Raw genomic sequence first — 25,081 nt, forward strand, 5'->3', positions numbered from 1 at the left:
CCCCACAATCTTCTCTAGGCGCGGGCCGCCGGGCGGTTCACAGGGGAGCAGGCTGAGCTGCCTTGGGGGAGAGGAGGGCGCGAGGCGTTGAGAGGCGTTGAGACAGGGGAAAGTGACGAGCTGCCCTTCATTGCCAGCTAGGGAGGAGCACACGGCCGCTGCCTTACCTGGCTGCCCACGATCACTCGTCCGCAGAAATGTCAGCCGCCGGCGCCCGGGGCCTGCTGGCCACCTACCACCGGGTCCTTGATAAAGTGGAGCTTCTGCTGCCTGAGAAACTGAGGCCATTGTACAACCACCCGGCAGGTAATGAACCCAGAGTGGCTCCCACCGAGACCTTCCATCCCTGTCCCTTCCCTCCGTTTTGAGGCCCACTGACAACTCTGCTGCTGGAGGCATCACCCACAGCCCCAACCCCCTTCACTCAAGTGAATCCGTGTACTTTCCCATGCTCCCTGCTTTTCATGTTTTCTTTTCCAGCATCTCTCATAAACTCGTTATTTTCAAGTCTGCGACCTTTGTCGCACCCCTTCCCTTAGGCACAACTCAGACTCTGACCGGGCCTCTGGGTTTGATCCTTCTCCATTTCTGCGGCCAAGAAAGGGTCTGGGCCACCAGGAAACCTCATTCTCTCCTCTTTCCCTCCATGAGTAGTGGTATATTGACCCACGCGGAGAAGAGCTGTCTTTCCGCCCTGGAGGGTTTGGAGTAAAGGTCATACTTCCTTCAGCTCCAGCTGACAGGCCTGCAGAAGTGTTAACCGGTTTCTGAGTCAGTGTCATTCCTTGCCCCATAGGTCTAGTTTGTTTAAGTCTATCCTTATTTATGAAATTACTACTGAACAAACTCTCCGTGGACCTTTTTGTGTGGACAGACCTGGTTTTAAATTCTGCTCTGCTGCTTACTATCGATGTGACCTTGGGCGAAATCCTAGATCTTAGTTTCTGTAAAATGTGATCGATGTGAGAGTTAAAGATAATGTATGTGTTTGATTCTTCATAAATGCCCAGTAAATGTTAGCTCTCTCTTTAACCTATTGGAAAACAATGTTCTTGTGGTTGAAAAAAATAATTCTTTAAGAAACTGGAAGATCCCAATTCTTCCAACTCTGTCTCCCCACATATCTGACTATGAAGAAGCTCTTGGGAGTGTGAGATGGTTACTAAATCTAATTTCCAGTTTGATAATGGGGTGAACTGTGTCTTGGAATTATACTTTAGTATAATATTACTTGTTGCAGTAGTTTACCCCTTATAAAATTGATCTTTAAGGAGAGGTTTTTATTGATGAAGAGGCTTATTTAGTTTATTTGCCTTTTGGTTCTTTTAACACGCAATTTTTGGAATTGTGCTGTGTTTTGTGGCAGAGATTTTCAGGAGGGAGAATTGGGCAATGCTTCTGTAATAATCTGGGCTTCAGACTCAACTGAATTCTGTGTAGTCAACCCTGACCCTCTTAAGCTCTGTGTTTGGGTTGTAGGATAAAGACAGGATAGAGGAGGAGCAACTTTAAACTACTTTAAAACAGAATTGGAGGGTAGTTTTATAGTGATATTTTGCAAGACCTTGGCTTTAACCACGTATAATCATTCTTTATAATACTTTATTCGACTTTTATAATGAAAAGGAATTATCTTTCATTTGAGATTTGTTAGTAGATTGTGCATTTTATCTGGATACTCTTGGACTAGTTCAGTTATTGTAACCCTTTTTTTCAGAGTAATGGAAGGAGCATAGGCTTTGAAGCCATACTGACCTGGATTTGAATCTTGGCTGTGTGACCTTGACCCCAACTTTTAGTTCTAATCTGTGAAATGGGGTTAATAATTATCACCATTTAAGGATTGCTGTGAAAGTTAAGTGATGTATTGTCTGTAAAACATGTAGCAGTGTTTGCACGTAGACTCTAAACAAATGTTGGTGTTAGTTCCCTCTTATTAAGCTTTTCACCAATATGCAGAGTAAGAATACCTATCCTCTTATTAAGCTTTTCACCAATATGCAGAGTAAGAATACCTATCACTGCAAAATTATTTGTGATTAAAATGTTGTAGGGTAGGCACACCATTGTAGAAATGAAGAAACATGAAAAATATAACTGTTGATTGATTCATAAGTATTCAATAAAATCTGAGGAAATACTGATTATTGTTCCAAGAGTCATCAGAGTGAATATTCAAGGATTTTGCGTACTATTTTGCATAATAGTATGTTATTGAATCATTATATTAAACATTAGAGTAGATTCACATACTGGAGGTTTTTACAGTAATATGCAAGGCTAAATTTTTGAGATTTCATTGTATCATTGACAAGTACGTTGAGACAGGTTACAAGAATATGTTTTTATATAAATATATATTAGAGTAGAATATTGCATTATATATGGAGTTAGACCTGTGGCCTTCATCATCCATTTATCTACATATTGTCTCTGGCACAGAATGATCTACTTCTGTAGAGTAAGAATAGTGTTCTATATACATAGAGAATCCTAAAGAGGCTACCAGAAAACTACTAGAGCTAATCAATGAATTCGGTAAAGTAACAGGATACAAAATGAATGCACAGAAATCTCTTGCATTCCTGTACACTAATGATGAAAAATCTGAAAGAGAAATTAAAGAAACACTCCCATTTACCATTGCAACAAAAAGAATAAAATTCCTAGGTATAAACCTACCAAAGGAGACAAAAGACCTGTATGCAGAAAACTGTAAGACACTGATGAAAGAAATTAAGTATGATACAAACTGATGGAGATATACCATGTTCTTGGATTGGAAGAATCAACATTGTGAAAATGACTCTACTACCCAAAGCAGTCTACAGATTCAGTGCAATCCTTATAAAACTACCAATGGCATTTTTCACAGAACTAGAACAAAAAATTTCACAGTTTGTATGGAAACACAAAAGACCCTGAATAGCCAAAGCAATCTTGAGAAAGAAAAACGGAGCTGGAGGAATCAAGCTCCCTGACATCAGACTGTACTACAAAGCTACTGTAATAAAGACAGTATGGTACTGGCACAAAAACAGAAATATAGATCAATGGAACAGGATAGAAAGCCCAGAGATAAACCCACGCACATATGGTCACCTTATCTTTGATAAAGGAAGCAAGAATTGTATAAATTCTCCATTGTATAAATGGAGAAAAGACAGCCTCTTCAATAAGTGGTGCTGGGAAAACTGGGTAGCTACATGTAAAAGAATGAAATTAGAACACTCCCTTACGCCATGCACAAAAATAAACTCAAAATGGATTAAAGACCTAAATGTAAGGCCAGACACTACGAAATTCTTAGAGGAAAACATAGGCAGAACACTCTATGTAATAAATCAGAGCTTGCTTCGGCAGCACATATACTAATATTGGAATGATACAGAGAAGATTAGCATGGCCCCTGTGCAAGGATGACATGCAAATTTGTGAAGCGTTCCATATTTTTAAAGAAATTATACTCCAATAAAGATGTTTTAAAAAATAATAATAAATAAATAAATCACAGCACGATCCTTTATGACCCACCTCCTAGAGAAATGGAAATAAAAACAAAAATAAACAAATGGGACCTAATGAAACTTCAAAGCTTTTGCGTGGCAAAGGAGGCCATAAACAAAACGAAAAGACAGGCTCAGAATGGGAGAAAATATTTGCAAATGAAGCAACTGACCAAGGATTAATCTCTAAACTATACAAGCAGCTCATGCAGCTCAATATCAAAAAAACAAACAACCCAATCAAAAAATGGGCAGAAGACCTAAATAGACATTTCTCCAAAGAAGATATACAGATTGCCAACAAACACATGAAAGGACGCTCAACATCACTAATCATTAGAGGAATGCAAATCAAAACTACAATGAGATATCACTTCACACCGGTCAGAATGGCCATCATCAAAAAATCTACAAACAGTAGGGCTTCCCTGGTGGCGCAGTGGTTGAGAGTCCACCTGCCGATGCAAGGGACACGGGTTCATGCCCCAGTCCGGGAAGATCCCACATGCCGCAGAGCGGCTAGGCCCGTGAGCCATGGCCGCTGAGCCTGCGCATCCGGAGCCTGTGCTCCGCAATGGCAGAGGTCATAGCAGTGAGAGGCCCGCTTACCGCAAAAAAAAAAAAAAAAAAAATTGGTCCTGACGAACCTAGGGGCAGGACAGGAATAAAGACGCAGATGTGAGGACACGGGGAGGGGGAAGGGTAAGCTGGGATGAAGTGAGAGAGTAACATTGACATATATACACTATGAAATGTGAAATAGATAGCTAGTGGGAAGCAGCAGCGTAGCACAGCGAGATCAGCTCGGTGCTTTGTGACCACCTATAGGAGTGGGATAGGGAGGGTGGGAAGGAGATGCGAGAGGGAGGGGATATGGGGATATATGTATATGTATAGCTGATTCACTTTGTTATACAGCAGAAGCTAACATAACATTGTAAAGCAATTATACTCCAATAAAGATGTTTAAAAAAAAAGAAAAAGAATAGAGTTCTAACCAAATGTGTGTCCTAGTAAGTTCAGTTCTCATGAGATACGTCACTCCCCCCACCATCTCCTGACTATAAAAGTATTTGACTCGACACTAACCAGCTGCATAGCTACCCTCTAGATATTTGTTCAAAGAAATAACCTTGAAGTCATGCTGCCCAGTGTTTACTTAAAAGCTTAGTTGGGGAAAAAAATTATTAGTGGAGTGTCATTCCTTTGTATGTATGAGCTCCAAAATGGGGTGAATCATCCCAAAGCGTGCACAAAATGAAACATTGGAATGTAGGAAGAAAACAAGAGGACTTCTATTAATACTTACTATTACTTTATCTTTTTAAAGTTTACAATATAAAAATAAATTAGTAGACATATATATATGTATGTGTAAATAGTCCCTTTATTACGATGGTTAGACTTAAGATTTTTCAACTTTACAAGATGGTTCAAAAGCAATACAAATTCAGTAGAGACTGTACTTTTTTTTTTTTTTTTTTGGCGGTACGCGGGCCTCTCACTGTTGTGGCCTCTCCCGTTGTGGAGCACAGGCTCCAGACGCGCAGGCTCAGCGGCCATGGCTCACAGGCCTAGCCACTCCACGGCATGTGGGATCTTCCCGGACCGGGTCACGAGCCCGTGTCCCCTGCATCGGCAGGCGGACTCTCAACCACTGCGCCACCAGGGAAGCCCAGATACTGTACTTTGAATTTTGATCTTTTCCTGGGCTAGTGATATGTGGTACGGTGCTCTCATGTTGCTGGGCGGCAGCAACGAGGCACAACTCACAGTCAATCATGCGGTAAACAATCAGTACGTCCATTCTGCACCCCTATAGCCATTCTGTTTTTCAGTACAGTATTCAATAAATTACATGGGATATTCAACAATTTATTATAAAGTAGGCTTTGTGTTAGATGATTTTGCCCAACTGTAAGCTATAAGTGTCCTGAGCATGTTAAAGGTAGGCAAGGTTAAGCTATGATACTTCAGTAGGTTAGGTGTATTCAATAAATTTTCAATTTATGGGGCTTCCCTGGTGGCGCAGTGGTTGAGAGTCCGCCTGCTGATGTAGGGGACACGGGTTCGTGCCCTGGTCCGGGAGGGTCCCACATGCCGCGGAGCGGCTGGGCCTGTGAGCTGTGGCCGCTGAGCCTGCGGATCCAGAGCCTGTGCTCCGCAATGGGAGAGGCCACAACAGTGAGAGGCCCAAAAAAATTTCAATTTATGATATTTTCAACCTTCAGTGAATTTATTGGGATGTAACCCCATCATAAATCAAGGAACATCTGTACACAACTAAACTCTATGGAGTCTATATGTATTAATTTATATATATGTATATATATGCACTGTATATAGGGGATGTATGCTCAAAAAAAAAATTTTTTTAACTGATGGGGCAATGTGTTCAAAAGAAGTTAAGAGACCTCAGCCCTAAAGAGTCCAGAGAGTCTCTAAAGAGTTATATCTCGGGAATTCCCTGCAGGTCCATTGGTTAGGACTTGGTGCTTTCACTGCCATGGCCCAGGTTCAATCCCTGATTGGGGAACTAAGATCCCACAAGCCACGTGGTGTAGCAAAAAAAAAAAAAAAGAGAGAGAGATATCTCAATAGAACTGGGGGAAAAAACGGAATTAAATAAGAAATAAATAATAAAAATAAATAAATAAAAACTATCCTTCAATTAAGTCAGCCCAGAAAACAGCTATCTGAGCCATATAATTTTTGCTTACCATAGCTTTGCTTATATTGAATTACATTTTGGCTTAAGTGGAAGAACTGTTGAAAAAATACTTCTATGAAACATGTCGCAGTGTTTAGTTTGCTGTTGCTGAGAATATTCTCTACTTTGCATGGCGTTCTCTCTGGGAAGGCTTATGGGAAAAGTTACTTTAAGATCTTCATAACAGGGATATTTTCATTTTTCTTAGGTAAGAGAATTGGTTTTTCCTTTTTATCTTACAGACCTAGAGAATATTTTTTAAAATAAAAACATACTAAATGAACCATTATTAACAATGTTCATAAGGGAATATCTTTATCAAAAAAATTCAAAATTAAATGCTCAGGGAATTGATGTTATACTAGATAGTTTAATACAACTTAGTTCAGAGAATATTTTGTTTTATTTTATGTAAATAAAGCCAAATGGGGATCAAATAAATAACCAGTGTAGAAACCCACACAGTTATGTATTAACATGGTTATTTAGCGTCTCTGTTAGAACATTTTCTTCCTGCAGAGATTATCTGAAGAATTTTAATGCCAGTCTAGGATAGACATCTAGATATCTATATCATATTAAATATATCTGTATTATATAGCATGTATAATACATCTCTCTATATAAATATATTCTTAAACATATTGTTAATGTATATTATGTTTAAATATATACACTAAATATGTAAATATACATATATTATTTTTTACAGTTATAACCTCTGTTACCTTAAAATTAAGGAATGAGAACCAAAACGGAAAGTTGGGATTTCAAATACAATTGTAAGATATTGATGAAAAATAGAAGATCTTTAAACTAGTTAGCTCCAAGAAAGTTGAATTATTTAATATTTTTTGAGGGCTTGCTGTATATTAGATACTGTTTTAGCATTTGAGATATTTTAATGAATAAAATTAAAATCCCTAGCCACAGAGATTTTGTATTCTCAGAAGAGATCATAAAAGTAATACAATCCTTGTTGTAGTTGTTAGTGTGACACTTAACATAACTTTTGCCCACTAACCTGATCTTAAACTAATTTTAAGAAGTTAAGACTGTTCATGCCTCATCTAATTTGATTCACTAGATGTACTAAAGGAGAAGCAAGCCCTAAGAGAAGCTATAAATCATTTGTTATATACACTCTGCTATATATAAAATAGATAACCAACAAGGACCTACTGTATAGCACAGGGAACTATACTCAATATTTTGTAATAATCTATAAGCAAAAAGAATCTGAAAAAGAATATATATATATTCAGTTTTATATATATAAAACTGAATCATTTTGCTGTACACCTGAAACTGACACAAGATTGTAAATCAATTATACTTCAGTTTAAAAAAAATTATCTCTTATTTCCAAGTCATGTAATAATATTAATTTTGTCTATGAGAGAGTGTGAAATACATTTAAAGTGTGGTCTGGCATAGCAGAAAGAGGACTGGGATCAAAGAGGCCTGTATTCTGGTCCTTGCTGTATCTGGAACTATCTGAATATGAGACACATTACTTAACTTTTAAGTGCCTTTTCTTTTCATGTATAAAAGTAGAAGAATTTGGATTTTCTTTAAGTTTCTTTCTAGCTGTAATAGTCTACAATTTGGTATTTCTGCTAGGACCTTTCTTAGTTTCAGAGGCTTCAAGAAACTCAGATTTCATCAGGGAAGACTATATAATTATTGTTAGATTAGGTTTTAGGGATCTAAGTTTTTATCCTTGTTGTGCTATGTATTTTATGTAAGTAATTTTACCTCTCTGGGCCTCATTTACCTGATTTATAAAATGAATGCCTGAACTAGATGATTTCAACAGTCTTTCTAAATCTAGAAGTCATTGATTCTTTGTTACTGAAGAAATGTATAAATTTAAAATGTATCAACCCTAAAATGCATATTGGCTATCATAGCTAGTCACTTCACCTGTTATTTTTCTTTGGCATTTTCACCAAAGCCTGTTTAAAATCAACATTTTAAAAATCATTATACACCTATGACGTTCTGGGTGCTATTTGAGTGAGCTCTTTCCAGGGCCTTCCACGAGATATAAAGACTGCTTGGCTCTAAAATGGTAGCCCCGTCATGTTCTCGGTATGAAATCAGAACTAGCTTTAGCACAAATAAAAATGAGTAATCTTTGTCAATATCTGTGTGAATTTGTAAGTAGCTGGCTACATGATAGCAAACAGATGGACTTGCTTAATACAAGGAATGTTAGAGGAAAGTTGAGGGATGTTGAAAGCAGTAAACCGAAGAGAAATGGTATGAAAGGGATTCGGTGGAGTAGTGGACAACATTCAGTAAGAACTTTATTCTTAACATTGGGAGCACCTCAATTCAATATTTGTATATGTGTACGTTTGCATGTGTGTAAAAGTTACTTATTCTGTTCCAAGAAGGAAGTCTTTCCCTAGGAAGAGAATCATACGTACAATAAATGACATACTTTCTGGGTAGAATTTATAAAGTATTTCATTAGCAGTCATTCCTCTCAGGTAAGGAAATTAGGAAGTAAAATTATGTCATTGTTTTATTAATAGGTTCATCAAAGTTCAACAAGGCAACTAGATTTGTTAATTTGTTTGAAAATGTAGGTCTCTTATGTCTCTTACATATTTGGTTGTGATATTCCCTTGCAGAATTTTTCAAATTCTTCCATGAAAGTTTGAACTTTAGAAAACATCAGTTTCACTTTAAAAATCAGAAAAACATATAACAACACAAAAGAAAATGACCATTATATTATTATTCGTATTTTTTGTTATGCTTGAAAATAGTTCATAGTTTTACAGTCAATCCTTGTTGCTCATGTATTTTATGTATAGTAGTTTGTATCTGTTAATCCCATACTCCTAATTTGTCCCTCCCCGCCTTCCTCTCCCCTTTTGTAGCCATATGTTTGTTTTGCTGTATAATTCATCGTTTTAAATAGTCAGCATTTGAGGCCTTTTCCAACCTCCAAGAGTGGACTTATAAGAAACAAGATGAAAATGTGTTAATTGTTAGTTAATTCTTTGTCTAAAGGAATGTATATTTATATCTGATGGGGACACATTTCCCTCATCTTGGACTTCAAATTAAATTTCTTAAGAGCTGCTTTTTATTCAATATATTTTCAGTAATTTAAAATTTATGCCTAATCAAGTTTTTTCATTCATCGTAATGAATGTTAACTAGATACTCTATTTATACTTATGCTTATCTTGATTTTAAGGTGTTATAATCACTTCAGGTATCATGATTATTTAATGACTTCATTTTTTTAATGCTCTCCAGTGAGAATAGCTATGTCATTGTAGAACATAAACTATTTTTCCCAGGTCTAGAAAGACAATGTGACATTATATTCTCACTGTTTATGTGATACCTGTTTCCAAATATGTTTTTGTCAAAACTTTTTGTTTTAGGTAAATAACAAGGACCTACTGTACAGCACAGGGAACTATGTTCAATATCTTGTAATAACCTGAAAATGGAAAAGAGTTTGAAAAAGAATATAGTTATATATGTATAACTGAATCACTTTTCTGTACACCTGAAACTAACACATTGTAAATCAACTATACTTAAATAAACAAATGTTTTTAAACTTTACATTTTAAATGTCAAAATCAGTTGGGATGTTTCCTCATTACCATTTCCATTATTGACTGATTGCTGTTTTCAAGAAGATAGCCTCTCTTCCTGAATTCATACACGTCTATATTTATTTGACTTCTTTACTTTTAAGGTAGAAAATGATTAGCTAAGATAAAATGGAAGGGTGAACTAAAATAAGTTTTCTTTAAAATTTGTTGTTAACCTATTATATGATCATGGGTATTACTAGCTATTTTTTCCTTTTTTTAACAATGAAGAAAACACTGCTTGTTTGCACTTACAGATCTCCAACCCTAATTATTTGTGTCAGGTGTCAGCATCCTCTGATATTTCAGAAAAAAATAGAAATTTAGAATGTCTTATTAATATATATTTGCTACTGATGTTTTTAAATTCAGTGCTTACCAATTGTTAAACTAATTTAGGCTTTGTTTTATAGTTTAAAATTATGCACTAAATAAAATATTTAAAGTTCTCTTTGGCCCATGTTCTGGCAAACATAATTTCATGTTCGAAGTTTTTGTTTGGTTCAGTTGTGTGGGAGAAGGGCGGTTTTTATTTTAATATTATCACCTAGCTCAGAGCAGTTGAGTAAATTAGTTACCAGGCAAACCTACTGAAAAGCTTGACGTTCATTAACCCTGAAGGGTCAACCATTTCAGCTCGTAAAGAAACCAGAACCTTAGAGGCATTGCTCAGGAAACAGTTTTTGGGGTGGCAGAAGAGGAAGCATGAGTTTTGAAATATGAAGAGAGGAGTCTGTTGGGGAATCCAAAGCCGGAGACGAAAACAATGTATTGGCTTACCCTTGAGAGATGAAGCCAAGCTTCATGCAGGGATAAAAAATAAACTTGGTAATTGATACTGCATATGACCCTGCGGCTTTGTATATGATAAAGAAAAATAAACCAGGTGTGATGATAGGGATCTCAGAAACTCAAACTAAAATAACCAGAGTTTGAAAAGATTGACTTATAGGATTAGTGCATTATGGCATCAGACTCATGGGAAGAATTTTCAGGAGCCAAAAAGGGAAGTATCATGGTCTAAGAGTAGAGTAACTAATGAGTGAAAGTCTAGTACCAGTTCCCTGATGTAAAGGGAACCTGATGTCCCTGAAATCCCAGCCTTGAGGATGAAGCGGTGTCAAGGCAAATCTGGGTCAAACCTAAAATTTGAGTAGCGTTGATTAGCATCTCTCCTGGATATGGTTAATCCAATTCAATTCTGTTCAAAAATATTATTTGTCAAGAAAAACTAAGAAACAGCCTTTGACTTCTAGACCTTGCCTGATTAAAGTGACAGATGCGTAAATAGATCAGTTTAATTGTTAAATGCAGAAAACTAGAAGAATAGACAGGCTGCTTTGGGAGTTCAGAGAAGGAGCATTTAATCTAACCTGGAGATGTTAAAGAAGGCTTCCTTGAGGAGATGAAACCTTCAATGAGTTTTTGAAGGATATTAGGAGTTAGCCAGATAAGGCCAGGTAAGGCCAAATAAGGGGACTAGTAGCTTGTGCTTAGGTCCTTTAAAGCCAGCACTGTGTTTTATTTACCAGTGCATCCCCAGTGCCTACAACACTGTAAAGCATGCAGTAATTATTATGGGTGAATGAATGAGTGGTCTTCTTTGCAGCAAATTAAACCTACAACTATGACTGGATCTTAACTTAGCTATGTGCTTTTACTTTTTTTTTTAGCTCCATGCTTTTTCAATTTCATTATCTTTTGTTTTGTTCCTAAATAATAGGTTTGAGTCAATTCTATCTTTTAAATGTTATTTATGTGTATGTGAACAGAAACATTCCTTGATTATTAATGACAGTGAATGCTCACCCACTGGGGGGAAATTGGATAAATCCATCTTTACCTGCTGGTGCTATTTGAGAAATATTACTGGGAGTAGATGAAGAGAAATAAATGTGTTATATTTGGGTGATGATGCCATTTTAGATGTGATTTTTGTGATCCATAAAAACTATTTATTCTTAAAAAGTAAAGTGGAATATTAAGGGAGAAATAATACAACTAGATTTATAATTATATAATTAGAATATAAATTATAATTAGATTTTTTTAATTTCGAATTTGCTTAAAATCACTGTTGTCTTATGTGAAATTGATTAATTTTTGTGTTAAGAAATAAATGTCTTTTGTTGATCCAGTGTGTTAAGAGCATACATACCATATTAATTTGTATTGGATTTAGCTTTTAAATTACCATGGACAAAGTCTGTTTCTCTCCTGTCACTGTATCCCCTGGAAGGTTAAAAGAGACATATAATTTGGAAGAGTTACAAGTGGGCACAGTTATGTTATGTGGTTAAAGAGCACAAGTTTAAGAGTTAGAAGACTTAGGTTCTAGTTACAATTCTGGGCTTACTAGCCGCATGACTTGAGTAGGTTATGGAACTTCTCTGAGCCTTATTGGTAAAATGAAGGATTTAGATTAGATGATCTCTGGGTTTCCTTCCAGCTCTGAAACATCATGCTTCTCAAATTCTAGGTTATCTAAGAAACCATAGTCGTTTTCAATACTGTCAACATTTATTGAACATTTTGCACGAGGCAGATGAGTACCAGGATAACTAAAACAAGGACCCTGCTATTAAGGAGCTTACAAATCTAGGCTTTCCACTTTCTCATGTGCCCTTTAAAGTTAGGTTCATTAATTTTTTACTAGAATATATAGAATTTTTATAAGAAGTTTTACTAGAATACGTGGTGACATGTCATTTATAATAATAAATATTAATAGAATTAGTGAATATATAAATATCTGGGACTTCCCTGGTGGCGCAGTGGTTGAAAATCTGCCTGCCATGCAGGGTACCTGGGTTCGATCCCTGGTCAAGGAAGCTCCCACATGCCGCAGAGCAACTAAGCCCGTGCACCACAACTACTGAGCCTGTGCTCTAGAGCCGGCGCGCCTCAACTACTGAGCCCACAGCCGCAACTACTGAAGCCCACGTGCTCTAGGGCCCACGTGCCACAACTACCAAGCCCACGTGCTGCAACTACTAAAGCCCGCGCGCCTAGAGCCTGTGCTCAGCCACCGCAGTGAGAAACCCACGCACCACGATGAAGAGTAACCCTCCAGCTCGCTGCAACTAGAGAAAGCTTGCACGCAGCAATGAAGACCCACTGCAGCCAGAAACTAATAGAAAATATCTACTGTGGCTTGTATCACCAAAATTCCATAATTTGTCATTTCCTCAACTTGAAGATTATCCTAAAGTGAAATAACATTAAGTTCCATGTTCAAGGCAAAACGTTAGGAATGGTTTCCGAAACCATCTCCATTATACTTTAGCTAATTTTAATAGTTCACAAAAATACAAATAATTGACAAGGAGATCAAAGCAACTTGTATGAAAGATTGATAGTGTGGTGACTCTCTAAATTTTAACTTAAATACAAAGTATGCAGAAAGCATAGTAAAAATTATTAGAAATGGATTGATAAACCTTTGAGTTTTTGAAATGTGGTGATGGCTATTAAAAGACATATTGAAAATAGTTGGTTTATTGCTAAATTTTTCATTTTTTATTTTCAGGTCCCAAAACAATATTTTTCTGGGCTCCAATTATGAAATGGGTAAGTCTTGAATTTTTGCAGAAGCTACTGAAAAAGATATTCTTTAAAGGAGCTTATTAATTTGAAGTAACTTTTCTGAAGGATGTACTTTTAAATGTTCATGGTACGTCTTGAAGTAATTTTATACAAATACTCTCAGATGTATCAGGGTTTTTTGGGGGGGGGGGGTTACCAAATTACTTTATTTGAAGGAATGGTACTAAGGAAAGGACTTGTAGATATTTTGATACCACTTACAGAAAAGGTAAGGTAACCCAAACATGCATGCACTGCCTTGGTGACCAGGGAAGTCACCCCTGTGGCTATGGGAAGCCAGCCTAAGGCTTAGCTCTCATTATCACTATATCCCAGAGTGTGCTTGTCAAAAAGATACTGAGCCATGCCAGATTCGGGGGCCCCCATCGTGCGCAAGTTGGTTACGTGGTCACCCAATTCTTTAATGGATTTCACCTGCTCATTCAGATAATGAGTCTCAATGAAGTCACACCAATGGGGGTCATTTTTCTCCGTGGCCAGTTGGTGCAGTTCCAGTAGTGACTGATTCACACTTTTTTCCAAGTGTAGCGCACATTCCATTGCATTCAGCCCATTCTCCCAGTCATCACGGTCTGGTTTCTTGATATCCTGAAGGAAGATTCGGCCACCCCGTTGGTTCTGCAGCTTCATCAGTTTCTCAACATGTTCCCTCTCCTCACAAGATTGGTGAAGAAAGTATTTGGCAAAGTTCTTCAAAGCCACATCATCGCGGTCAAAATAGTACATGGACAGGTAGACTTAGGAGGCGTAGAGCTCCAGGTTGATCTGGCGGTTGATGGCGGCCTCCGAGCCCCGGTGGTAGTTCTGGCGCACCTGTGAAGGGGACGCGGCCGTCATGGCGGGCGGCTGAGGTGAAACAGTGGCGGTGGCTGCGCGGCGCTGTAACGGCGGCGGGGACCTTGGGGCGGTCGGAGGGCGCCGTGAGGTGGTGGCGAGGGCTGGCTCTGAGCGGCCGGCCCGAGCGGGGGACGAGCGCCGGGTTCCGTCCAAGCACTGTTGAAGCAAGAAACCGCGGCGACTCTCCGCGAGGACTGTGGCCAGATGTATCAGTTTTACTGCATAAAGCCTACTACCTACTTTAGTTTTTCTGAACTCATTAGATAGGTGAGAGCCCTTTGGGGAACGTATTGTTATCAAAAAGCTTATAATTATGGGCCCTAGGAACATGAAACTTCATTCTAAAATTTTGTGACTATGTAAAACTTTAAATTAATTAGAACACCCCCAAATTAACTTTTGTTATTAATTTAGTATGAGAACTTCAGATACTAACACTAAAATAGAGGCAAGGAAAGTTATTCTCAAAAAGTAGAAGAATTTATCCAAGGGTATATATATTAACATTTGGGAAATGATAGAATATGGGACTTCTGACTCGAAGACCAATGCTTTTACACTATGCCAGAGTTTCCATTCCTAAAGCTCTCATTTAGCTGAAAAGAAATAATTGCGATGGCTGTTAATAACAAATCATTGATTTTATGTTGGAAGGGCCAGTTTGGGCTTAATGCAGTGCTTCTCGAAGCGTCATCCCTGGACCTGCAGCATTGGCATCACCCAGGAATATGTTAGACATGCAGATTTTCAGGCCACATCACAGATTTACTAAATCTGAAACTATAGGGATGGAGCCCAGTAATTTGTGTTTTAATAAGCCCTCCAGGTGATTCTGAGGACTTCTAAAGTTTGAAAACTACTGGTCTGCAGGCTTTTTTTTTTAACTGTAAAAATATACACATAAAATTATCATTTTAACCATTTTTTTCGTGTTGAATACATTCACATCAGTGTGCAACCAATCTCTAGGACTCTTTTTATCTTGCAGAACTAAAACTCTGAACCCATTAAACAATAGCTCATTTCCCTCTTCCCCAGCCCCTGGAAACCACCATTCCACTTTCTATCTGTGAATTTGACTACTCTTGGTACCTTATATAAGTGAAATCATACAGTATTTGTCTTTTTGTGCCTGGCATATTTCACTTAGCATAATGTCCTGAAGGTTCATCTATGTCATAGTATGTGTCAAAATTTCCTTCCTTTTTAAGTCTGAATATTTCATTGAATGTGTATACCACATTTTGTTTATTCAGTCATCTGTTAATGGACACTTGGGTTGCTTCACCTTTTGGCTAGTGTGAATAATGCCGCTATGAGCAATGGTGTACAATATCTGTTCCAGACCTGCTTTCAGTTCTTTTGGGTATATACCTACGCGTGGAATTGCTGAATCATATGGTAATTCAGTATATTTAATCTTTTGATGAACTGCTGTACTATATTCCACAGCAGGTGCACTATTTTACATTTCCACCAGCAATTCACGGGGGTTCCAATCAATTTCTCCATATCCCTGCCAACACTTGTTACTTTTGTTGTTGTTGTTTTATAATAGCCATTCTAATGGGTGTGAAGTGGTGTCTCATTGTGGTTTTGATGTACATTTACCTAATATGATTAGTTATGCTGAGCATCTTTTCATGTGCTAATTGACCATTTCTATATTTTCTCTGGAAAAGCATCTATTTAAACCCTTTGCCCAAGTTTTAATAAAGTTGTTTTTTGTTTGGGTTGTAGGCTATTTTAATTCTCTTAAATGTACTGTTTTAATTTGTTAGAACAACTCGGAAACTCAGCTGTAAATCTAAGTAGTTGAGAATGTTAGAACTGGGATTACCTGTCCCTCAATTTTATGGCCTTAGGCAAGTTCAGTCTCCGCCCTTTTGTCTCATCTATAAAGCAACAAGATTAGAGTAAATTAGTGGTTGGGAGCTATATTTTACAGAGAACTAGGGAGCAGTTCTCTTTTTAGATTTATAAGTTGAGAAAAGCTTCCATCAGTTTAAAAAAGAAGCTTCAATATATCATCTTTAACGATTCTTCTCATACTCTAAGCATTTAAAAGTGATATTAAAAAAAAATACTAAGAAATGTAGATTACTATTTCCTTTCTCTTTGCTCCCTACCAACGCTTAAAATTATATATCTGCAAAGTGGAATTAATTGCTGAAATATTGTTTCTAGCACCATTATTTAAAAAGTGAGAAAGATAAAATAAATAACTCATAAGGACCTACTGTATAGCAAAAGGAACTCTACTTAATACCCTGTAATGACCTATATGGGAAAAGAATCTAAAAAGAGTAGATATATGTATATGTATAACTGATTAACTTTGCTGTACAGCAGAAACTAATACAGCATTGTAATTCAACTATAGTCCAAAACAAGTTAATTTAGGGCTTCCCTCGTGGCGCAGTGGTTGAGAGTCCGCCTGCCGACGCAGGGGACACGGGTTCGTGTCCCGGTCCGGGAAGATCCCACATGCCGCGGAGCAGCTGGGCCCGTGAGCCATGGCTGCTGAGCCTGTTTATCCGGAGCCTGTGCTCCGCAACGGGAGAGGCCACAACTGTGAGAGGCCCGCGTACAGAAAAAAAAAAAACTTAATTAAAAAAAATAAATTGATAAAAAATAAGAATGACTTAATGTATTTCCAATAAATTGGGAGCACCCCGACCCCAAATTTACCACAGTTTAGAAGTTTATTGATTTTTACCAATAGCTTTTTTTTTTTTTTTTTTTTTTGCGGTACGCGGGCCTCCCACTGCTGTGGCCTCTCCCGCCGCGGAGCACAGGCTCCGGACGCGCAGGCTCAGCGGCCATGGCTCACGGGCCCAGCCGTTCCGCGGCATGTGGGATCTTCCCGGACCGGGTCACGAACCCACGTCCCCTGCATCGGCGGACTCTCAACCACTGCGCCACCAGGGAAGCCCGCCAATAGCTTTGATGTTTCTTTGATCTGGTCCATCAGTGTTTTGAAACATTGACAGTATTATATACTCATAAGTGCTTTCTCGACTGTCTCCTTTAAAAATATCTATTTTAAGTTCATGTTGACATCATACATAGTCTCCTGATGACAGCATAGCAATGGAAATTTCTGTGTTTTGTTCTCTGGTGGGGAAACTTTTTTTGATATTTAGTTTATGCTTTCCTTTCCCAGAGCATTTGATAATAATTAATCTATAGTAAACTATATGTGACACGTAGCAGTTGATGCTGCAAGCCACCTAAGTTGTACATTAAGAATTTTAGACTATACTTCTTTAGAGATTTAACTGTGGTCGAATCCTTCTTAGCCACTTCAGTTGAAGCCAAATAATTAATTATAAAGGTCAAAGTGGATAATTCTAAAAAGCAATACTACACACCCTTAAATATTTTATTTTAACTTAAAGATTATAAGTATATATTCATTTATCAATCATTTACTATAAGGCCGAAGCTTTGATTTGTGTATGGATCCACTGGTTTTGAGTTCCACATCATCTGTCTTGGATGAATTATACCGTAGTGCATCCTACATGATTTCAGTTTAGTTTTCTTTAAAGCAGAGCAAGTTCATAGACACTTTCATGATAACAGAAACCTGCTAGACTTTTATGTCTCCCCACCATCTTTTAAATTTTATTTTATTTTATTTATTTTTGGCTGCATTGGGTCTTTGTTGCTTCGCGAAGGCTTTCTCTAGTTGTCGCGAGCAAGGGCTGCTCTTCCTTACCCTGCGCGGGCTTCTCATTGCAATGGCTTCTCTTGTTGTGGAGCACAGGCTCTAGGTGCATGGACTTCAGTAGTTGTGGCACATGGGCTCAGTAATTGTGGCTCGCAGACTCCAGATGCGCAGGCTCAGTAGTTGTGGCTCACGGGCTTAGTTGCTCCGTGGCATGTAGGATCTTCCTGGACCAGGGCTCGAACCCATGTCCTCTGCGTTGGCAGGCAGATTCTTAACCACTGCACCACCAAGGAAGCCCCTCACCCCCATCTTTTTATATCTGTCTTGTTCACACCAAATTTGACAGCAAGTTTAACTTGCCTTTATTCAATCTTTCCAAAACAGTCACTTTAGATTTCATAGAAATAACAACCCTCTTTCTGTGTTTCACCTGTTTACCTAGTTCATTAAATTAGGTAAATTACAGTAGCAAGTAAAACTGGTATAAACAGGTTTGAAGACAAACACAGTGACTTGATAAAAATATAACTCAACTGGTGAGAGCAAAAGTGCATGAGTGCAATACAGAATAAATAGCCTCTAGCCATGAGTATTCAGCCATGGGCATCGTTAGCTTGTTTACAGAAGGAATGGATATCATTGGCTAATCTGGGGAAACTATTATGTGAAGGTCAGTTGAGGGAGCTTTTTTCTTTTTGTTCATAGTCTGTTTGTGCAGACTGGGTTTTATTTTTTTTTTTCTTTTTTTTTTTTTTTTTTGGCTGCTCTGTGCCGCACGTGGGATCTTAGTTCCCCGACCAGAGATCAAACCCAGGCCCCCTCCAGTGGAAGTGCAGAGTCCTAACCACTGGACCACCAGGGAATTCCCGACTGGGTTATAGGTAACTCTTGAACAGTATACCATTTTGTGTGGCTAATTTTTCTCTTTTCTGTTCTCCTTAGGAATAAGTCAAACTATATTTCAAGATTACCTCTGCAGATTTTTAACGTCTATCTACTTGCTTTTCCAGCTGGAACTACTTATATAGACTAATTTGCAGTTTAAAATCTTGAGAACTTTGTTATCCCTAAGCATTTTGGAATTGGAATATTCTATTATGGTATTTCATTTTTAGTCCTCCTCTAGAAGTGTCATATGACTTTTTTTTACTAAAGGAGAAAATATTGGAAGGAAGGGAGGAAGAAAGGAAGGAAAAAATGTTTTACACTATCTGATGAGTATTTACTCCACCCAGTGGAGATAACCAGGTGCCAGAAAGAATCACACATTTGAAAACTAGTTTTTAATTGATGGAAACACAGAGAACTAACTTGAATCTACTAGATGCCAAACTCTCTGTATTGGGTTATTTAATACATTATCTAATATTTAATCTTCACCAGAAAAAAGGTGTAAAGGTACTGAGGTTCAAAGAACTAGAACTGTTGTAAGTGACAGAGTCAAGATTTGAACCCTCAGTTCTAATTTGACTTCAAAGCCTAGGCTCTTAAACACTTACAGGACCCCCTTTAAAAGTCACTGTGGCTCTTTCTGTAATTGGTACTTTCTCCCCATGTTAGGGAGTATTTTACATAATCTTGTGATATACTCCACACACTCTCTGACTCTACAGTTCTATTATTTGAATAAAGTTCATAACAAAGAAGAATAGGAACACAGACCTTCTGCCCCTGAGACTAGAAGTACAGGAAAAGGTACAGAGACTAATATTCCCTTATCTCTGCTTCTCTAAAGATGTAAGCTACTATTTGTTGTTGATAATAATAATATTTTCCAGGCACTATGGTAAATATTTTTGAAGCATATTATCTCATTTAATCATATATCTCTTTTGCAAGGGTAGCTATTCATATTCTCATTTTATACATGAGGAATTTAAGACAATGTGTTATGTAACTTGACCAAAGTCACCCAGCTAGTAAATGGCAGAGATTAGATTCACAGTAAGATTTTATAAGGTAATTTACATGAGGTTAGAGTGGTGTAGAAGTAGAAAGCGTTTTTTTTGTTTGTTTGTTTGTTTTGGCTGCATCGGTCTTAGTTGCGACACTCCGGGATCTTCATTGAGGTATGCGGGATCTTTCATTGCGGCACAGGCTCTTCATTGCGCCGTCACGGTGCGCAGGCTTCTCTCTAGTTGTGGTGTGCAGGCTCCAGGGTGCATGGGCTCAGTAGTTGTGGCACACAGGCTCTCTAGTAGAGGTGCGCAGGCTCAGTAGTTATGGTGCGCGGGCTTAGTTGCCCTGTGGCATGTGGGATCTTAGTTCTCCAACCAGGGATCGAAGCCAGGTCCCCTGCATTGGAAGGCGGATTCTTTACCACTGGACCACCAGGGAAATCCCCTAGAAAGGGATTTTTTTTTTTTTTTTTTTTTTAGAAATGCGGGAAAGGAAACTAATATAGTATTATAAATCAACTATAATTTAATTTAAAAAGAAGAAGACTAAAGAGGCATAACATCCAAATGCAATGTATTATCCTGACCTAACTACTCTGGACAAGAAAAATAATGTTTTAAAAGACATCTGGGGGCAGTTGTCAAAATTTAACTATGCACTGTGTATTAGACAACAGTGTCTTATCCATGTTAAATTTTGTGATTAGATTGTGGGTATATAAGAGAATGGGAAGATAGTCTTGTTCTTAGCAAATGTACACTAAAATACTAGGGAGTCAAAGGGCATGATGTCTACAACTTCTTTGTAAATGGGTCAGAAAAAAATATATGTACATATAAAGAGAGTGGATAATAAAGCAAATATTTCAAAAAAATAGAGAGAGAAAGAAACGTGGGAGAGGGGCCTCAAGACCTCTGTGGGAGAGCACAATTACTAACATGTCCCAGAAAAATAAAATGTATACTCTGAGCATAAACAAAATCATGGCTGCTACCTTCCTCCAAAAGACAATGCTAGAATATAGCCTATAGTCATCATAGATCTGTTACAGTGTAGTAATACGTGGACTGAGTAGAATAATGCTAGAAATCAGTCCCTTTCTTCCCCTCTACAACGGCAGTATTCCACCCTGCCAAAGTGGAACAGATATGCAACGGAGAAAATGTACATTGGGACCTGGAAGAAGAATGTAAGAGTGATGATTAGGAACCATTTGGGAAGAAAATCACAGGACTATGGGTGAAAATTAACAAGAAAAGTAGTATTGGTCATGATTTACCTCTACTTATACTTCAGTATTTAACTATTTGCCCCTTTTTTAAGCCAGAATCATTGCTTCCTTGATCTACTGACTTTATTAAATCAAAACCATTTGGATCGGGCTTCCCTGGTGGCGCAGTGGTTGAGAGTCCGCCTGCCGATGCAGGAGACACGGGTTCGTGCCCCGGTCCGGGAGGATCCCACATGCCGCGGAGCGGCTGGGCCCGTGAGCCATGGCCGCTGAGCCTGCGCGTCCGGAGCCTGTGCTCCGCAACGGGAGAGGCCACGACAGTGAGAGGCCCACGTAACGCAAAAAAAAAAAAAAAAAAAAACCATTTGGATTTGGTTTAAATTTGTAAAAATTCACAAGTATGCATATGTTCTATTTAGGAGAAAAAAACCCTGTGCTGATTTATATTTTTCATGTAAGAGCATCTTTTAGAAACTCAAAAAAACCTGAAAATGAATTTCTTAGAACCATATTTTCTAATGACATATTTAGGATTTGATTTTAAAATTGGAGAAAGGGAGGAGGAGAGGTGATATAAATATGGCAGAATGTCAATAATTGTTGACTGGCTGATGGGTATGTAGGGGTTCTTTGTACTAGTCTCTCTTATTTTACATAGGTGTGAATTTTTCATCAATAAAAATCATTCTGTTATGTATTCTAATCTCTGCAATAGAGTAGCATAACTAATATTCTAGTGACGACTCATTACTAAACTTTCTCAGTGTTGCTGATGGTAGGGTATGATTCTATAAAAAACAGTGTTAAAAACATACCAGAGAAGAAATGACCAGGTATACTTTGACATTAAAGAAAAATTATCTAGCCAACAAACTAAAATTATAGCAGAGTTTTTCTGATACTTCCACTTTTAAAAAAGAATAGCGTTGCAAAAAACATGAAAGGAGGAATTTATACAAATAGCTGTCAGGCATCTTCCACACCAGTGGTTCCCAACATGCATAAAGAATATATAAATTCTTATGTGAAAGAAGTATCATTTATAGAACAAAAATACAAATATACTTATAGAAAAAATATATACACACACTACTGATTTTCAAATATATGAAGCTGTTTAATGTGATTAACAAAATACAACTTAATTCAAAAAGCATTTCTGAATTCATTGTAACTTTTTGTCATGATACATTTTTTCTTAATGCATGGATACAAAAATCATAGCTACAGTCTGAAAATCTCTGAAATAGTTTGTGTTTTAGTTAGAATTGAGAACCATTACTACATACTCATGATGCTTTTTTTTCTTTCTTATGTGTTAATGTGTATTTCCAGGGGTTGGTGTGTGCTGGATTGGCTGACATGGCCAGACCTGCAGAAAAACTCAGCACAGCCCAATCTGCTGTTTTGATGGCTACAGGTAAATTAAATGAATATCTTCCATACCGGGCATTCAATAATTTAGTTTTATATCAATGTACTTAACTGTTTCATGTTTGAAATACATATACACACACTCACACAGAAAGAAATTAGCAGTGTTATCTCTAGAAAGTTATTAGACTATAGCCAAAGAAGGCAGAGGAGGGTTATAAAAATTTCCCTTTGATGTAAGAACTGAGTGTTTTGTGAAATGCTGAATTATAGCAACTTCATTAAAGTCTCAAATTATAGCATTTCTTTGTCCTACTTTGTGTTGTCATAGTCTTATTTATAATTATTTTACTCTAATATTAAATGTTCAAATAAGATTGCGGCAGTACCTATGCTTTTTTAAAAAAAAATTTTATTTCAACAGGATTTATTTGGTCAAGATACTCACTTGTAATTATTCCCAAAAACTGGAGTCTGTTTGCTGTTAATTTCTTTGTCGGGACAGCCGGAGCCTCTCAGCTCTTTCGTATTTGGAGGTAAGCTTACCACAGATGTAAAAAAAAATCGGCCTCAGAAGCCATCCAGCTGGCAATACTTTTTTTTTTTAAGATTCATATATAATGCTAAGACAGGATGTGCCTGAAGCAGACATTAAACATTTCTAGAAAGCCTGGGGGTTTGAGTTAAAAGTGTTAGGCAGTATATTACCTAGGTTTTAAATCTGTGTGTTACCTAGATGTACAGCCCTTTGATAGAGTCTCTTTTATTAAGATAAGATAACATACATAATTTAGGATATATTAGGTAATTTTCTGCATGAACTTTTTATCACTTACTTTCAATCAAATATAATAAAGTTAGACTTAAATGTATAGTTATGTAGTACTGGAAATGAAGTTTAAAGTGAGGCTGCTAGTTTCATTGGAAAGTATGTATTCCGTGAGCATTGGAAATTTTTAAAATTCAGTGATTAATATTATTTGTCAGTGACTGGTTAACACTCTGCAGTGAGCTTAGATGAAGGCTCTGGCTTGATTTGAACCATAGAACCTTCCTAAATTACAAAACAATGTTATGAATAACAACTTTCTTTAACTAAAAAAATTGAATGATTTTAGTAAAGAAATAGAAAACATTGAGCTATATAATTTACTTTCAGAAGGCATTCTATTCTGCAGAGTATAGTACATTTTAATTTCATTCATCTGTACCATCCCTAGCTTTACTAGTAGCTTAATTCTGTAATCTTTTTATAATATTCTAGCACATAACGCATAGATGAATAAATAAACTCACTCATTCTACACAATGCCTGACAACCATTTTTAGGGCTTACTTATATCAATATAAGCTTCAATTAGTACAGAGATTTTATTCACAGAGTACTTTTCTCATGCACCATCTCATTTTGACCTTCTATTAACTCATGATAGTAGAACTATGAGAACACTAAGTGTCACATTCAGAAATATTATTTCTAATATCAGAAATTCAGGTTTAGTTTGACAAAAGGATTTTTGGCCTTTCGGTTACAATAGCAGATTAGATTTAGTTAGAAATATAAATGTTGGACTCTCTGGAGGACTTAGGAAAATACTGTTGAATGTTTGAAATCAGGACCTTTTGAGAAATCTAGGAGGTATGGTAGGCTTCATGGAATAAGTTCCCTCTTGTGCTTATTCAGTTTTCCACTTTATTTTCAGCTGAGAAGAACAGTAAATGAAGCCCAGGGTGATGTAAAAGGGAAAGACTCTGTAGCTTTGTGGTTAATTCTTCTTTGAATTAATGATAATTGAAGAAATTGTCCTTAGTTTCAATAAACTTTAAGTGTTACAACCTCCTAACCCAGTAGCCTGCCTGCATCACAGAATTATATTTTATTTTTAGTGATTAGACAGGCCCATTCCCAATTGATTTTATTCTCAGGAAAGATGCTTTGTGAGTATAAAATTAAAAGTTCTAGATGACCATGTTTTGGTAAACTTTATACATATATTCACGTTTGTCATACTCTTGTACAGTTCCAGAATGAAAATATTCTTACATTAAAATAATATTTTTGTACAGGGAACTGTATGTCAGTTAAGACGTTTTGACAGTTGGAAACCAGATTCAAAAAAGTCCTTGGATTACTCTCCCATCTGCCTGTTTCTCTATAAGCCTCTGGGAAGATTGTATTTACAACTGTATAGCCTCTTGACTAGAGAGAAAGAAGAGATGGAATATGCTTCCCACTCCCTTCTTATTATAAATGTATCTATTGTGATTCATGATTTTTTTCTTTCTGTTTTCTTTATAGATATAACCAAGGACTAAAAGCTAAAGCAAACAAATAAGAGTTCTTGATCACCCTAACAACCTGGATGTGGACATAACCTCTGGGACGTAGTTTGATTTATTATTCAGTTGTCAATGAGGTGATGCTAACTGTGCTAACATTTGTAAGGCATAAATTCTAACTGTAATTGGGAGATAGTACTTGATTCAACAGAAAAATAAAGCAAACTTTTAATAATATTGTCTCTTTACATATTACTTAAGGAATTTATCTATGGATATTAGTAACATTTTTTTTACTATTTGTCCATAATAAATCATACTGCTCGTACATAC

The 25,081-nt window shown here is 37.1% G+C and overlaps 1 protein-coding gene, 1 non-coding gene and 1 pseudogene across 2 annotated transcripts; 2 read left to right on the plus strand and 1 right to left on the minus strand.

Annotated features, from left to right (window-relative positions):
- Window positions 1-25,081, plus strand: MPC2 (mitochondrial pyruvate carrier 2). Its single transcript, XM_019952354.3, has 5 exons — window positions 1-306; window positions 13,375-13,415; window positions 22,430-22,514; window positions 22,893-23,004; window positions 24,768-25,081. Exons 1-5 carry the CDS (start codon window positions 198-200, stop codon window positions 24,802-24,804), a joined length of 384 nt encoding a protein of 127 aa, XP_019807913.1. The 5' UTR covers window positions 1-197; the 3' UTR covers window positions 24,805-25,081.
- Window positions 3,348-3,454, plus strand: LOC117309667 (U6 spliceosomal RNA). The gene has a single exon (XR_004523975.1). It is a non-coding gene; the product is annotated as a U6 spliceosomal RNA (small nuclear RNA).
- On the minus strand, window positions 13,576-14,303 carry LOC101337000 (ferritin heavy chain pseudogene; annotated as a pseudogene).

This window comes from Tursiops truncatus, chromosome 1 (genome assembly GCF_011762595.2).
Source record: "Tursiops truncatus isolate mTurTru1 chromosome 1, mTurTru1.mat.Y, whole genome shotgun sequence".
Taxonomy (NCBI): domain Eukaryota; kingdom Metazoa; phylum Chordata; class Mammalia; order Artiodactyla; family Delphinidae; genus Tursiops; species Tursiops truncatus.

Coding starts and splice junctions, on each gene's coding strand:
- MPC2 (XM_019952354.3), top strand. CDS start 198: ATGTCAGCCGCCGGCGCCCGGGGCCTGCTGGCCACCTACCACCGGGTC. Junction 307..13,374: donor ATTGTACAACCACCCGGCAG/GTAATGAACCCA, acceptor TTTTATTTTCAG/GTCCCAAAACAATATTTTTC. Junction 22,515..22,892: donor TGCTGTTTTGATGGCTACAG/GTAAATTAAATG, acceptor TTATTTCAACAG/GATTTATTTGGTCAAGATAC.